Source organism: Notechis scutatus, chromosome 1, assembly GCF_049901735.1.
Source record: "Notechis scutatus isolate UNSWTSFEM ecotype Mainland chromosome 1, rNotScu1.2, whole genome shotgun sequence".
Classification (NCBI taxonomy): domain Eukaryota; kingdom Metazoa; phylum Chordata; class Lepidosauria; order Squamata; family Elapidae; genus Notechis; species Notechis scutatus.
Window position 1 is genome coordinate 191741199 of NC_142009.1, and position 16751 is coordinate 191757949.

Below are 16751 nucleotides of genomic sequence, written 5' to 3' on the forward strand. Positions count from 1 at the left end.
CAGTGGTACTGATTCTACCTGTGCCATGTATGTGTAGTTTTTGCTTCAGCTAAATAAATAAATAAATAAATATAAGTAAAGCTGGAAAAGGAATGACAGGCTCCCAGCCAAATCTGGACTGACTGGAAGGACTAGAAACAAAAGAACCCTGGATCGATTGATAGTTGATTGGATCATCCCAGCTCAGGTGTTGCTGATGCACAAGATGAGGCACTGGGATGGTTTGGTCAGACTCTAAACAGCATTTTGGAACAGCTGGAATGGCTACTCAGGGAAGGAAATGAATATTGTAAATAACAAGAAAGTAAAAGCAAGAAATAAATATTATAATTATTATAAGCTAGTCCTTATACCAGTTCAATTGCACGTGCTTGAAAAATGGATCCAAACAGAACATTTGAGGTAATCTGCAAGATAGGAACCTATGCTGAAGATGAGTTAGTTCATTTGGCTGGAAGCCAAATTAAATTTGCCACTAAGTTGGGGTTGGGGTGGGAGGTTAAAGCAATTAAAAAACGTGTTCTTATAGCACGTATAGTGAACAAAAATGAATGTTCAAACTGACTCTGTTATACAAAACTATCAAGATAACATTTTAAAATGGGGGGAAATGACAACTGCGATTGTACCAGCAAGTTCTAAAGTCAGCATCTTTCAGCAAAAAGAAACCTCCCTCTCTTTAAAAAAACAACAACAACCTAGAAAGAGTCATAAGCTTGTGTGATTTTTGTAATAAGAGAAATCTTAGCAGGCGACTACAATATCAGAATACTGGCTAGAGAAACCAAGCACAAAAAAACCCTCTATATTTAACCCAGCAATCTTTAACCCCAATGAAGTCCAAAAGAGAAACTTGAAGAAGTTTTTCTGTTTCATTTGGAAGTCATCTCAAAGTAAGATATAAAATATATAATACGCAAAAATCTACTGAAGAAAATACTGCTCCCTGGTCAGAGATATATAGATAAATAGATAGATACAGCATGCCTTCATACAGAAAATCATGTGGCGCTGTCATTTACAAACAGGAAATAAAGCAGTGTGGTATTAGAAGCTTTAAATATTCCAAGTGTGTGTAGATAATTTTTCTGAGATTCAAACCCCCACACACACACAAAAAAAAGAAGGAAAGAAGAACAGAGAGAGAGAACAAAATCAAATCAAATCCTGCATCCACAACTTATTTGTTTTCCGTAGCAAACAGTTCACGTAGCAGTGTATACTCCAAGGATTAATATTCCTCTGCAGAGTTGCTACCAGTGAGATACCCGTTTGTTCCATTTGTCCCATTGATGGTAGCTGAGCTGTGGGAGGTCCTTGACTGAAGAGTGGAGGTTTCCTCATCTGAACTGGACTCAACATCACTTCGGTCATCTTTTGTCTGCAAAAGATGTTAAGGAAAGGGGAAGCGGGGAGAGGAGAAGGAAACCTCATTGGTATCAGTTGCATAAGAGAAAGGAGATTGGCTCTATGTTCTGTTGTTTTTTATTTGTTCGTTAAATCTGTTATATTGCCAACTATCAAAGTTTCTTGGCAGTTTCTCTTCCCCCATTCAAAGTTAAACTGGGAGTTAAGGTACTTCCAGTTGCATCTTAACTATATGCTTCTAAAGTGCTAAACCAGAGAATTTGAGGGACACTTGGATCAAACCAGTAGGTGCTGGGTGAGGACCCGCTTCTGTGCTTTGCACCAGAAAGGACACTTAGTTGAGAAGAGCTTGATCCTTTCCCCTTTTCCTGCTACCTTACCATCTGCATCTGATCAGTTCAGGCTTTTCCCTCTCCCAGCCCATCTTATATCTGGTACTAGAGCTAGGCTGGGAGGAAAAAGGGCAGTTTATAGAGTTCAAGTTAGACAGCAGACTGATCCATTTGTTAGACTTGAGAACTAGGTTAGACTCATGCACCAGATTTTGCACTATTGCATATACGCCCAGTGGGACAGACAAAATAGACAGACAGACAGATGAAAGAGGGAGGGAGGCTGGATACCTCTGGTTTCATCCTTTCTGCCATTTGCTGCCTTCTAACCTCACCTTTTAAACTTCTGTATTGCGGTCCTCCCTCCCTCCCTCCCTCCCTCCCTTCCACAATCTCTCCCAGAATCTCTTCAAGATATACTTGTCTCAACTTCTGTTGCATCTAAAGCAGGGCTATCAAACTCCTGGCCCAAGGGCCAGATGCGTCACGCACTGGCCACGCCCACGCCCGGTTTAGCGAAGGGAAAAAAAGTCCTGATACGTCACGTGACACTGCTGTGATGACATGAGTTTGACACTCTGATCTAAAGCAAGCTTCAGCATTATGATATTCCTATCACTCTGAATGTCCCTTGTCAATAAAGCTAATGTAGTCTGGCACCCGCTTTGAGGAAAGAATGGCAGATAATCAGAAAATCTGATCCATGAATCTACAGCTTAAGCTTTCAATTTTTCTTCCTCTCCATATAAACAAGGAGAGGAACAGCAATAAGGGCATATTATCACTTCTTGCAAAACTACACTAGTATATTGGAAGCTTATACCAGCTATTCGTCTTGAGGTTGTTGTTGCTTACGCCACTAGATTTGCCAAAATAGCCGTAAGAGATTCCAGCTGACAATTTTAATTACACATTTTTTTGTCTAGAGTTCCCATAGGTAAATACATTTTTGACAAACCAAGCACTTCATTGGTAATATCTCTAGTAAAGATATCAACAGTAAAAAAAAAAAAGTTTGGATAGTGAAGTAATGTTGGCCTTAATAAACAACAAGCAACATAGGAAGCTACCAGTCATGGCTTCAAATTGGATTATGAAAACCAAAACCCAACAAAACAAACCACTTGCTACCATAATAATAATAATAATAATAAAACCAGGATTTGGGATTACAGAAAGCATGCAATCGTGCTTTTGACTGATCAGAAGAGAGATCAGTACTGGAAGCCATGTCTGTAGTGGCAGTCAAGATAAGCAGGAGAGGGTGTGTGCCAAGAAGCAGCAGCAAAGGAAGTATGGCAGTTCAGAAGGGCATGAACAACTAGCGAGCCATTGATTTAAGATGGGCAATTTGTAATCCAACCACCATATGTGGCTCCCAAATTCTTATTTTTAGGGTAGTTCTCAGAGTGACCTCTAATCTTGACTTTGAATGGTACACTCTCCCCAAATTAGCAGTTGCCTGCCATATTGAGGTGGAGAATGTGAAGACCACACTTTTAAGAGCTTACATAATCTTAACATAGTTAGTTAGAGAAAATACATTGTAGAGAAATGGGGAGAAATCATGTAAACTTGCAGCTGTATTCTTAATATCATTCTGTTTACTCTGTCTCTCAGCTCTCCCCCAAATCCCACTACCAAAAAGTTCCCTACTCCTGCATCAATGAGTGCTCAATATACTATGAATTAATGTGCTATATAATAAAATCCCCGATCGTGAATTGCATTTGGCATAACAGCAGGCAGTAAATTTTGAGCAGAAGAAAAAACCACACCTACTAAACAGAAAAAGGAGCCTCAGAAAAAGGCCAAGCAGTATCAAAAGTGACAAGAGATGGAGGGTTGAGTGAACCTGCAAGGGTGTGAATTTGATGCGTGTAATGAATTTTAGCACCGCATAAGAAAGGAACTCTAGCATCTAAAGCCTCTGAAGTCTTGCTGGATGTCCACAGGACACCTATTATTTCATGGCCAAACAGCAGATTGTTTAAGTCATGTATATTGAATTCAAATGTAGGATGTAAACCACTGACAAAGCAGAAATAAAATTCTCTGCCGTTTACTGTTCTTACAATCACCAGACCAAAGGAAATAAATAGCCCTATCTAGTAACATTCCATACAATTTTCACAGGAACCTTGTGGGCCATTGCAATTATTTTTAATTGTCCCTCCTGTAAGTTAATGGCAGGATAGAAATGATAAGCTCAGCTGGGGGCAACGCTAGAAAAATTTCCCTTTTTCATATTTAAATGTTTCCATTCTGAAAAGGTCTGCAGAACAGGAGGTCAAGAGAAGAGTCAAATAGCTTCATATTTTCATTCTGTCTAGGAATATGCTAAATAATTGTTAGCTCTAGTATGATGTCAAGCTCGGTCAACAAGCCAGTTGGTCAATTCATGTTGCATCCAATGGATCAACACTCAGTTGATTTGGGGGGAAAAGTGGATGCTGCCCTTTTGGGAAAAGCCTAAGGAAGAAAACAAAAACAAATTGCTGGCTCCAGAGCTGCAAAGAGCATGCAATCTTTAGCAAAGTGAATATTCAGCTGAACAATTAAAGGACACAGAAAAGAAAGGAGAGAAGCGGCAAGCCCACAGAAAGAGATACTGTACTGTGTTTTTCCTATCAGAGAAACTTACATGCAAAGGATTCCATTTCCCAGCCTTCAAAGGCAGCAGAAAGGAAATTATTAAGAAGGTTTAGAAAGAAGACACATGCAGTTTTCCCATGAAACAAGAGGCTGCCTACCAGAACACCAATTAAATACCTTCCAGTATGCAGCTCAATCTGGAAGACACAGAAACTGCACAGAACTCCAGCTATCAGTCTAAAGATGAGATGCCTGGGTAGATTTGTGGTTTCACATTCTGCAACTGCTCAGGGCTGTTTTGCATACTGCCTTTTTAATGGTATTTATTTATTTGTTTGTTTGTTTGTATGTATGTATGTATTATATTCTCCACACATATTTTTTTTAAAAGTAAAATACAATGCATGAAAACGTTTGTAATTGCACAAGTGCTTTCAGAAGGATTGAAAATACCCATGAGAAGTGTACACACGCACAGGTAGAGAGATTCTTCTAGTCCTAAAAAAACAGACCTTTGCTTAAGAGCTAACAGCTCTGGTGATGAACTAAGCACAAAACTTCAACAATAAACACTTGAACCAGAATAATATATTCAATCTAATACTCAAATAATAAATACATATTCAGATGGTCAAAAATAAATATTTCAGGCTCACAGTGGCTAAACCACATGCAAATGTGCTTAGCCAGGGTTCACTGAATAAAACACGGTTGGCTGAGTTAGCAAAATAGTCTAAACTATTTCCAGAAAACCAGGCTGTAGAGAAGCGCAATAGGCTGTTTCACCTTCTCCTGCAATTAGGCAGTTTGAAGGAGCTGTTCAAAATGATCTTTCCACTGAAAACTAGAATTTAGTTCAGAAATCAGGTAGGTAAATAGGAAAAAAATACAGACAACCTAAAATGAGTTTCCATATGTATAGAGCTCAAATCTCAGCCTTTGAACCTTTCAGAGTGTGAGATACCCACCTACAGATTCTATTCTGAGGTAAAATAGTGCTGAGTGATTCTTTGGAGAACCACAATTTGCTAGCTGTGATAGTTGAATTCACATAATGTACTAAGATATAGATATAACAAAAACTGAGCTTATATTTATTGGAAGAACTGAGCTTATGTTTATTGTGAGTCTCTTTAGCAGCATATTTAAAGTCAGAAATCCTAACAAAACTACCCTAACAATCCTAACAGACTTTCACTGCCAAAAAAGTCAATAAAGCATGCAAGAATATTTACTGGAAAAGTAGATGATGAAAAGACATCAAGAAAAAAATATGCCCATTGATCTTACCTTGCCTTTCAAAATAGCTTTATAGGCTGCCTTTATTATTAAATAGGACCAAAAGCAGTGGAGAATTTGAAGTATCGAAAGTAAAATGATAAAAATTGATAAACCGGGAAAACCACCAACAATTTCAGGCAGTTCGAAGAATACAGTATTCAGTATCCTGAAAGAAACGGGGAGGAAGGAGATGTACACTCATGAGAAATAGATCATTTACCAACCACTTTATCACAGAAATATTTAGCAGTCAAGCTGGTAGCAAGGGAGATTTCACACAGCTTCTATGAACTTGGAGATGAAAGTGTCAAATATTACTTTTATATTCTTGCAGAATTTACACATTTGATTCACAGAGGACTAGTTTATTCCTATTTGTCTAATCCCCATTCCCTCCTTTTTTTTAAAAAAAAATTTTTTTACATTTATATCCCGCTTTTGCTCCACCTATTTTGAGAACCCTCTACAGAATCATACCCATTTCTGTTGAGTTTGCTATCCTAGAATTACTTCCATGTAGACGCTTGATTGACTTCTATTAAAATGCTGGTTGATAATCTATATTGATACCATATTCTATTTCACAACAATATCTTTAAAGAAGAAACAGAAGATTAAAAAGCAAAACATAATGTGTGACAATAAGATAATTTGTTAAAATAAACTACCCCAAACTAAAATATATGCCTGAAGTTTAAAGTCATGCCACATTCACGATCAATTATTTAAAGAAGAGAAACAATACAGGCTGTAGTAGCACGAGTCCAAAAGCTCAGAAGAGTAAACCTTTGGTCCCAGTGACCAACCCATCAAGATTGAATCTTGCAACGTTATCCTGGGACCTGTATATTTGCCTTCATTCATGGAAAAAACCAACTACCAACCAAATCAAAAGTATGGTTCATTTAGCACCCTAGTCTAAGTATCAGAGGGAACAATGAGGTCTCTGATGTCTTCTATGAATGGTCAAAAGAGTCAAAATTATCCTCTTGGGAGGATGGTGTTCCAAAGGATAGGTGTTATGACAGATAAATCATGACATTTAACAGAAGGGACACAGAGCATGCCCACTCTGTGGGTTCTGGTGGGAGATAAGCACAAACAACTGCCTACAAGTAATACAACAAGTAACTTCCTGCCAAATGTTGTCCTATTTTGCTTTAGAGACTTGTTTTATTTTGCAACCATTCTTCTGTGAGACTACAGTGAGAATTTTGTTTGTATGTAGAAAGACATGTCTTATCTTGAGGGTGGATATTTTTAAAGGTATGGTGGAATTTTAGATTTCTTTTTAAGAAATACATCAAACAAACAATAAATATGGCATGAAATGCTAAGTCAGGGGTGTCAAACTCAAGGCCCAGGGCTGGATCTGACCCCCGGGGTGCTTAGATCTGGCCCGCGGGGCTGCCCTGGAAATAGCGGACTGGCCTGCAGTGTCTTTGCCAGTGAAAACAGAGCTCAGGAGGGCCACCCGCAGACCTCCCGAGCTCCGTTTTCACTGGCAGAGGGTTGCAGAAGGCTGGCGCAGCCAAAAATGGAGCTTGGGAACCTGTTCTCAGGCCACCACTGGCACCCTCGACATGAGTGATGTCAAGATGGCAACGCCCACCCTGGCCATGCCCATCCCGGCCTCCTAGGTTAAACACAACCCTGATGCGGCCCTCAAGGAAATCAAGTTTGACTCCCCTATGCCAAGTGATATTTATTTCATTAGTCTTGTAGGATTATTCATTGTGTATCAACTTTTTTTTCCCCCTCCAAGGAAATATGATAATAGACCAAATATAACCACCAGATGGCATCTTTGGCAAGTTAGCTTCAGTAGTCCATATTATGATTTTTATTTTAGGGGAAAGTTCTGCAACAACCAAGAAATTTGAAGCATCAATTTGCTTATATTTGCAATTCAATGTTTGTGAGGAAACAAAATCTGAGATTGCATGGAAAAGTGGAGATTAAACTTTATACAGGATGTGACTGAAGATTCTAAAGGTGAGAGACACAAATGGGAGACACATCAGTAGAGTCCAGAGACGAGGAGGATGAATGAATTTCATTCAATGAATTGGAATGAAATTTGAAGCAAGGAGAGAGATAACCTTACAGAATGATCTTGAGTGTTCTGGACTTAAACCAAGGAGCTTGGTTTCTTCGAGAAAGAGAGAAAGAGAAAGGAATGTTTTCAAAAGGATGGTTAAATGAAGCCTGATTAAATGGGTCAGATTTTTCCCACTTGTGGTATCTTCTTCATGATTCTCGATTCCAGTGTCTTTAATTCTAGTCAACACGGCTGGAAATGGAAGACTCAGAAGTTCAAAGAGAAATAATTGAATTAGGCAGTGGCCTAGAGTATACCATAATGAGAAAAGATGATGCAGACAGAAGTTGAAAGGGAGCAAAAGGAATTGCTAGGTTCTACAATTGCTAATTGTTATGAATTAGAGATCATGGTTTTTTCTCAACGCACTAATTTCCATCAATTTAATTAAAAGGAAAATGTATTAAGTCTTAAAAGCCTTAATATTTTCAATGGTCTATGCAAACCTTTCAAATTTCTCAAATGAAAAAGGGTGTTGGTACTTACCTGATACACCCGTTCTCTGTGAGCTGTGAAGAGCATCCAGAAGTGGGAGGTGCTTCAGTCTCTTCTGGAAAGGCTGGGCTTAAAACTCCGGGACGCTCCTCCTCCTCCACGGGACACCTCCCCAGCGTCCCCCAGTTTTGTGAAGATTGAGTGCCAAAGTCCGGAACTCATCACCTAATCTAGATCCCTGACCAGAACGGAACCCTACCAGATGGAAAGAAATGGGTGGGGTGGATGCTCTTCACAGATCACAGAGAACGGGCGTATCAGGTAAGTACCAACGCCCTTTCTCCCATGAGCTGTTCAGAGCATCCAGAAGTGGGACATACCAAAGCTTGGCCTGTCCTTAGGGAGGGACTCCGTCTGGGTCGAAATCCACTCCTAAACTCTGTGGACCCTCTGCAGGACTCTTCTGCCAAATGAAGCGTCCGCTGAGGCATAGACATCAATCTTATAATTTCTGACAAAGGGCGATGGTGAAGCCCAAGTTGCCGCTCTGCAAATTTCGTCTATGGAAGCCCGTGTGGCCCATGCTGCTGATGTTGCCGCACTCCTTGTTGAGTGGGCTGTAATGCCCTTAGGAACTGAGATGGACTGCCATGCATAACTTTTAGCTATGGTGGCTCTCAACCATCTACCGATGGTCGTCGACGACACCTTGTGTCCTAAAGTGGATGGGTTGAAGGATAGGAATAGAGCCTCAGATTTTCGAAATGCCGCTGTGCAGTCTAGATAGATGTTAACGCCCTTCGAACGTCAAGTCGATGCCACTGATGCTCCAGTCTATGAGATGGTTTCAGACAAAAATTTGGAAGCACCAACTCCTGCGCTCTGTGGAAGACTGAATTTACTTTAGGGGTGAACGAAGGATCCAATCTGAGAACCACTCTGTCTGCATGAAACACGCACAGGTCCTTTCTCATCGACAATGCTGCCAATTCGGAAATCCTCCTTGCTGATGTGATCGCAATTAAGAAGACCACCTTATACGTCAGGAATTTGAGACTAGCGGTTCTTAAAGGCTCGAACGGGCCAGTTGTAAGTGCGGTTAACACTTTGTTGATCTCCCAAGTGGGATAGCAGTGAATTACAGGAGGTCGTAAGTTTGCAGCACCCTTAAGAAAGCTGTGGACATGTGGATGGTGCACTATGGAACGAAGGTCATCCCAGGATATCACCGAGGCTAAGGCCGCCACCTGTCTGCGTAAAGTATTTGGAGATAGGCCCTTGGTCAACCCCTCCTGTAAAAAGTCCAATAATTGTCCTATTGATGGGGTGGTTGGGTCGATCTTAGACCCCTGGCACCAGCAACAGCAAGCGGACCACGTGGCCTCGTATATACGATTTGTTGAGGACCGTCTGGATGCTTGTATGGTGACAATGGCATCCTCTGAAATCTGTTGGGTCCTTAAACGGCTCCGCACAACCTCCATACGGCTAGGCTGAGCCATTGTGGGTCCGGGTGAAGTATCAGCCCTTGCAAGAGGGAAACCCTCGACGGTGGAATTTTCCAAGGTTATTCTCTCGACAGGTCCTGTAAGTCCGCGAACCACATTCGCCTGGGCCAGTAAGGGTCAACCAATATCAATTCCGCTCGTTCCTCCAATAACTTCTGGATCAACCTGGGTATTACCGGGAGTGGAGGAAATGCATATAGAAGTCCGGGAGGCCACTGACATCGCAGGGCGTTGACGGCTTCTTCCCCCTGAGTCAGGTACCTTTAAATATACCGGGGCAATTGGGCGTTGAGGGGAGAGGCAAATAGATCGATCACCAGTTGCCCAAACCTCCGCACTGCTTCCTAGAAGACAGACGGATGTAGGCGCCACTCTGTCTGATCTATCGTGGCCCTGCTGAGCCAGTCTGCTTGTGTGTTTAAGGCCCCTGCTATGTGCTCTGCCTTGAGCGAAAACAGATTGGCCTCAGCCCACTTGAACAACCTGGCCGTCTCAGGCATCAGAAGTTTGGAGTGGGTACCCCCGTCTGTTTACGTGGGCCTTGGTTATGATATTGTCTGTCAAGACCAGAATGTGGCATGATTGGAAAAGGGGTAGAAAACTGCGTAACGCCAGATGAGCTGCTTGCAGCTCCAACAGGTTGATGCTTTGTGATTGTTCAGAAATAGTCCAACTTCCCTGTGCAGTGTGGGATTGAAAGTGAGCTCCCCATCCTACCAGGCTGGCATCGGTTTTGATCGTTGCCCTGCAAGTTTCCTTGAAAGGACACCCCTTGTTTATCATGTTTTCTGACCACCAGCGGAGTGATCGGAGAACATCGTGCGGTACCTTTATCCGGACGTTGGAAGTGGCTCTTCCAGATCGCTGGAAAGCTAGCAGGAACCATTGCAGATCTCTAGAATGGAATCGAGCCCAAGGCACAATGGAAATACAAGAAATCAGTTTCCCTAACAGTTGAGACAGAACTGCCAGGGAAACCCTCTTTAAGGCTCTGATCTCTCTGGCCAAAGACTGGATACTATTCAACCTGTCCTGAGAGAGAAAAACCTTGCCCTCCACGGTATCTATCACTGCCCCTAAATGAACTAACCTAGTTGAATGGATCAAATGGCTTTTATCCCAATTTATGGAAAAGCCGTGACCTTGAAGGGTCTCCAGAGTAATCTTGGTATCCAAATTTGCTTGATGACAAAATTAAAGTATCATCCAGATAACATTGTAAACGAATAGATTTGATCCTGAGGGAGGCAGCCAAAGCCGCTAGGACCTTGGTAAAAGTCCTAGGGGCCGAAGCCAGACCGAATGGTAGGGCGATATATTCGTAGTGCCAATCACAGTAGCAAAATCTAAGATATTTGTAGTGAGCAGGTCTAATTGGTATATGTAGATAAGCCTCTGTCAGATCTATAAAGGTCAGGACATCGTCCTCTCTGATGCTGAGCAGAATGGACTGGAGAGTAGTCATCTTGAATTTTCGATAAACCAATGATCTGTTGAGACAATTGAGGTCCAGAATTGCCCTCCAGCCCCCCGAACTCTTTGGGACCACAAACAATAGAGAGTAACAGCCTTGACCCCATTGTTCAGATGGGACCCCTCTAATGGCCCAAATATGTAGAAGATGATTGATAGCCTCCTGCATCAACGCTCTCTTAATGGGGTCCGTGGACCTAGGGCTCCTAATGAAAAAGTTCGGGGGAGGAGGATTGAAACTCTAGCGCCAAACCAAACCTAATAGTGCCCTTGACCCACGCATCAGAGGTGGAGCTGTCCCATTGATCAGCAAACAATTTTAGCCGCCCTCCAATGGGAGCTGCTGTCAAGGACTCACTTGGGGCGACGAAAAGATCGGCCTCCAGTACCTCTGGGGTTTCTTCTGTTTTGGCCTCCCCGCTGACCTCTATCGGAAGATTCCGACCTATACTGTCTAAAACTAAAGCCTGATGTTCTCTGTGATCTGGGAACGTATGGGCCTTGATAATAGGGCCAAAAGGAACCCCTTTGAAACGACTGGGGTGTTCTGTTTTCAGACCTCCGAAAAAGAGGGGGAAGCACTTTTTTCTTGTTCCTATTCTCAATAAGCAGAGGCTCCAAGAAACTGCCAAATAATTTATTCCCCGATATTGGGGCTGATGCCAGCTTGCATTTATAGTTGGTATCCACCTGCCAATGTCTGAGCCATAGCAGTCTCCGTGCTGATACATGAGATGCTATGGCTCTCGACGAGAATTTGACTGCATTAAGTGTGGCATCGGCGGAGAATTCTGCCGCTGCAATAATCTTAGCAATGTCCTGGTGGGCTCTGACATTTGACACCGGCAATATATCCCTCAAGTGGAAGAGCCATCGTAGGGAGGACAGTGTAAAAAAGGACGCAGCTGTAGCTGCCCTAATGGCCCAGGCATCAGAAACATGCGCCCTATGGAGTGCCAACTCTGCTCTCTTTTCCTCCGGTCTCAGGGCTTCCTCGGCCTCGTTGGGAAAGGTTGAAGAAGAGGCCAGTGCCACAATGGGCTCATCCACCTCCAGCGTTTTGAGAAAATTTGAAAACTCTGGTGCCAAATTATAATTTTGTTTATCGTACCCTGTTGGGGCTGGGTAGGATGCTGCTGATGCCCATTGATTTTGTACTAATTCAGCAAACATACGAGGGACAGGAATAGTTTCTGCCTCATTAGCCGGTTGTGAGAATATTAGATTCTCGGATTTGTCCTGAGACCCTGTTGACAATGGATGAGGGCTTGATGTGCCTAGTTTAGCGGTGTTCTTTGCTTTGAACAGTAAAGATTTAAAGAGGTGCAGACAAAAAAGGCCAGAAAAGGTACGTTGGTCCGGAATGAGGCCTTCGTCATCCGACATTCCTCGTTCTAGTGGGTCAGCCTCTGACAACCCCAAGTCCATCTGATGGATTGACCCCCCCCCCATGGGAATATCCTGGTCATCTAGTTCCACCTCCTCCCGAAGACCCTGGGCTGGTATGTCCGGAATATTGGGGAATACCTGAGTTTGATGATGTCCCATATGCGCAAAGGATTGAGCAGATAGGGATCCCGCTTCCGAAGTAGCCGAGAAGTGTCTGGTCCTGATGGATTGCTGAACTCCAGCCGCAATGCCCCTTTGAATCGCCATCGCCATCCATTGCCTCATTTCGATGGGAATAGTCTCAGGTAATCCCTCCTCCTGTCTTAAACCGGTGGCCATAGAGGTGAAGGTTGCCTCTGGGATTCGCCGGGCAGTGCTCATTGGAGGAGATATGCCCATGGGAGGCTGTCCAGAAATAGCCTGTCTGGGCTGGGTGGATAAGTCCAAGGGTCCCAACAATGTACTTGGGCCCTGATCCGATTGTTGTGTCATAGCCATCTTGTCCGCCTCCCTGGCCTGTTTCTGCAACTGCCTTTCCAAGGCTTTGTGCCGTCTATGGGCATCCTTATCCGCTGCCTTAGAGGCCTTTTTGGGCCCACTGACTTATCTCGGGACTTATTTGTCTTGGAGCGGAAGACGTTGTCACCTTCCATTGTGGAGGACTGATTCTCGTGCCTCTAACTTTATTATTATTATTATTATTATTATTATTATTATTATTATTATTATTATTATTATTATTATTATTATTATTATTATTATTATTATTATTATTATTATTTGTACTTCGGGGTGATGCCTACCCCTGTGGTTGAAAGTAGAACGCTTCTCCAGGAGTGTAAGTCTATATATCTATCTATCTATCTATATACACACACATATATACACATACACATACACACACACACACACACACACACACACATATATACACACACACACACACACACACACACATATACATATACGTGCCTATATCTACATGTAAAACTGTGTATATGGATAACAGTATCTAAGGGTCCCCAACAAGGGAAACCCCAAGCGCTCCAAGAAAGAAATATTCTGGATCCCTGGTCCCCAACAAGGGAAACCAGCTATACAGGGCCTGGATGGATCCTTTCCTATCAAAAACATCCCGCTGTTTGAAATGGCACTTGTGGCTTCACTCCAATGTAATGATCCAAAAGCAATTGCAAAATGAAAAAAAAAATCCTGTTTAAGGACTAGCCTGCTTATCCAATGCCAGCAAGATAAAAGAGAAATAATGCCAGGGAAGTGGAGTGGGAAGGTACCTGCCCCAGTCCCCAAGAAGGGAAACCAGCAGGGAATGGCGCCAGTGATATTTAGACGCGAACTTGAAGCCAGCCGTTGAAAATGGCGGGAAGACAGAATCTCCGGTGTTAATTGCCTGAGCAGTTTAACGAGCTGCTGCTGCTGACTCTCTAAATTGTCAGATAAATGATCCTGTCAGTCGAAACGGCAAGGAGAAGTGAGCCGCGGCTGCGAGCGCTTCGCCAAGATCGCAGAGATAAGACGATCGGGGGATTAGATAAGCTAATTACCTGAAGCGGCCGTCTCAGGGTGCCTGCGGAGTGGCAGGCTCCGCCAGCCACAAAGAACTGCTCTCAAACTGATCGGGGGGATGACCTAATAGAGCCACAAGCCTTGAAATCGCCAAATTAATTGGGGAAAAATTTACAAGCCAAATTAACCCAAGAGCAAACCTGAATTTTGACTAGCTGAATCAGAAAACCGCTCCAGTCAGGGAGTGCACAACCTCTTACCACGAAGGCTGAACTAAAACTGGGGGACGCTGGGGAGGTGTCCCATGGAGGAGGAGGAGCGTCCCAGAGTTTTAAGCCCAGCCTTTCCAAAAGAGACTGAAGCACCTCTCACTTCTGGATGCTCTGAACAGCTCATGGGAGAACAGATACATCCATGCCCATAAATGTATGAGGCACAATGGCATACCTGGTACTGTATATGAGAATGGGGACAATGTGACTCAGATAGATATTCCATTGGGTGAAATTGTGAATGGTGGAAAGAATATGATGGGGGGGGGGGGAAGCAAACATATTGATCTAGCTCATGGGTGGTACTTTGTCATGGTTTGCTTAACTACTGTTCATTGAACAGACCACAATTAGCAGTTCATACAATATGCTAAGCCCAAATCAAGGAATCCAGAAGGTGTTGCTATGACATGTGATTGCAGTCACTGTGATAGAAAAAATTTCTAGGTTCATGTAACTAATGTTTCTAAGAGAAACAGTACACTTTCATTCATATGAAAGAAAATATCTGACTTTCCTATGGCTACAAAATAATACAGATTCACTGTTAAAAATTGTTTCAATTTTTAATTTTCAATAGAAATCTCAAGAGAAAATGCAATTATATGAGTTTGAACCATATACTGTATGTACTTCCTTTAATTTAGATTTAATATTCTATTTCAGCAACAAGTATTAAAATCTTTAACACCAATCTTAAAATCCTACTGGAAAAGACTTCCTTTCAAATGTACCTTTTTGCAATTCTCCATTGCCTTCCATTTTTAAAATGTAATGATTAAACACCTTTAATTACCCTTTATTCTATATGAAGCATAGAGCTGTATGTAACTATAAAAATTCAATATAATAAATAATATAAATGCTAATAATAAAAAACAGGTGAAACAATAAGCTATCTAGCTACAGTCACTACATGGAAGGTTGTTACACGTCAGTGTTAAGTTGCTTTTTATAATTTTGTCCCTTGGGATACTTATTAAAAAATACCTGAAAAACGTATCCAATTACTTTATGATACTTAATTAAATGCAACCCACAATAGAATTAACAGATTCTACCTTTCTTTCTGTTCATATAACTCAGACAAGAATAGGTAATATATTTATACTACAAAAGTACACTTTGTCTTTCCCAATTTAAATAGCTGCTTGTTTAAGATAACATTTATGTGACAAAATGTACAGGAATCACCAAATCTTAATTTGTTAATTGTCCAATTAATTAAAATAGTTTTTGAACAACATTCTTCACAAATCTTTACCACTGTCTGGGATTTATATGAATTGTAATTAAAAATCTAGAGATCAGACCATTTACCAGATTTTAGGAAACATTGTTCTGAGTGTAGCTAATTACAAAACGTTAATTTCCCAAAGGAAAAGGTGAGATTAAAAGCAAACAGAACAGAACAGAAAATTAACAATATGAATACTGTTTTTTGTTTGTACATTGTTTTTTAAAAAAAGCAAACTCCTGAATATAAAAGATCTTGCTCCAAATTTCAAATACTTTATAGAAAGGCGATTCTAGCCTCACAATACACACCACGATCCCCAAAATTCAACTAAACTGCTAAGGAAGTACAAGGTTTGATAAAAATTGTAATCCAATCTAAAGCAGGGTGTTGAGTTGAAGGAGATGATACATTTTGAATATTATTCAAGAGTATGCCTTAGGTCAATTCTGTTGCAAACTTTTCAATGTAGCTGAAAACCCATCCAGTCTACAGCAATTTTTTTTTCCTGCTAAGTAATCCAGTCCTGGTTACTTCTGCCATTTTCAAAATGTAATTACACTGAGAGGAAAGCAGCAAGGAAAATAAAAATCTGCTACTGCACTTCCACTGAATTTTGACAGATGGATTAGGGAAGATAATGATAAATCCAGGCATCACACAGTCAATCAAATTTTTATTACAATCAAAAGCAGCATAAGGAGGGTGGGTACCGTCAATTAGAAAGCATCTAAAATATTAATCATGATATAAAGCTAAAAGATATAAAATAAGCAGTGAATATCTTTAGTATGGGGTAGATAATTCTATCAAATTACAGAGCATGATGAACTAGATGCTCATTTAGTTTAGTTTTTGGCACAGGGGCATCATCTGATGGGTTTTAAGCACCACAGCACAGAATCTGGCAACATTATATGTTGTAGCAGGGTTGGTATTTGAAAGCAGAAGAGAACTGTAGAATTGCAATTAATGATGAGATGAATGACTCTGTAATATAGGCAGTGGAGAAGCACATGCTCTGTTGTTTCTGTGGGTCCAGAGTCATAGGCCATTCTCTCTCTCTCTCTCTCTCTCCTTCCTGTATTGCCTTCAAGGACAGCTTGGGGAGGGCATGATATCGTGCCAGAGTACAGAACACACAGAGTTTTAACTTTTCTTAAAAAGAAATGAGACTTTATCAAGCCACCAGAATTACTTTTAGATTTGGCAAAGCTGTAGGAAAGTTTAGAGGAT

At 41.5% G+C, this 16751-nt stretch overlaps 1 protein-coding gene across 1 annotated transcript in view; it reads right to left on the reverse strand.

Moving 5' to 3' along the window:
- Positions 1-50: 50 nt before the first annotated feature.
- CERS6 (ceramide synthase 6) overlaps positions 51-16751 on the reverse strand; it is a 141510-nt gene continuing 124809 nt past the window's right edge. The window contains exons 9-10 of the mRNA XM_026685070.2: positions 5586-5742; positions 51-1381 (exon numbers count right to left, since the gene is read on the reverse strand). Of these exons, the coding sequence (XP_026540855.1) occupies positions 1232-1381; positions 5586-5742 (307 nt within the window). The 3' untranslated portion in view covers positions 51-1231. The remainder of the gene's footprint in view (positions 1382-5585; positions 5743-16751) is intronic.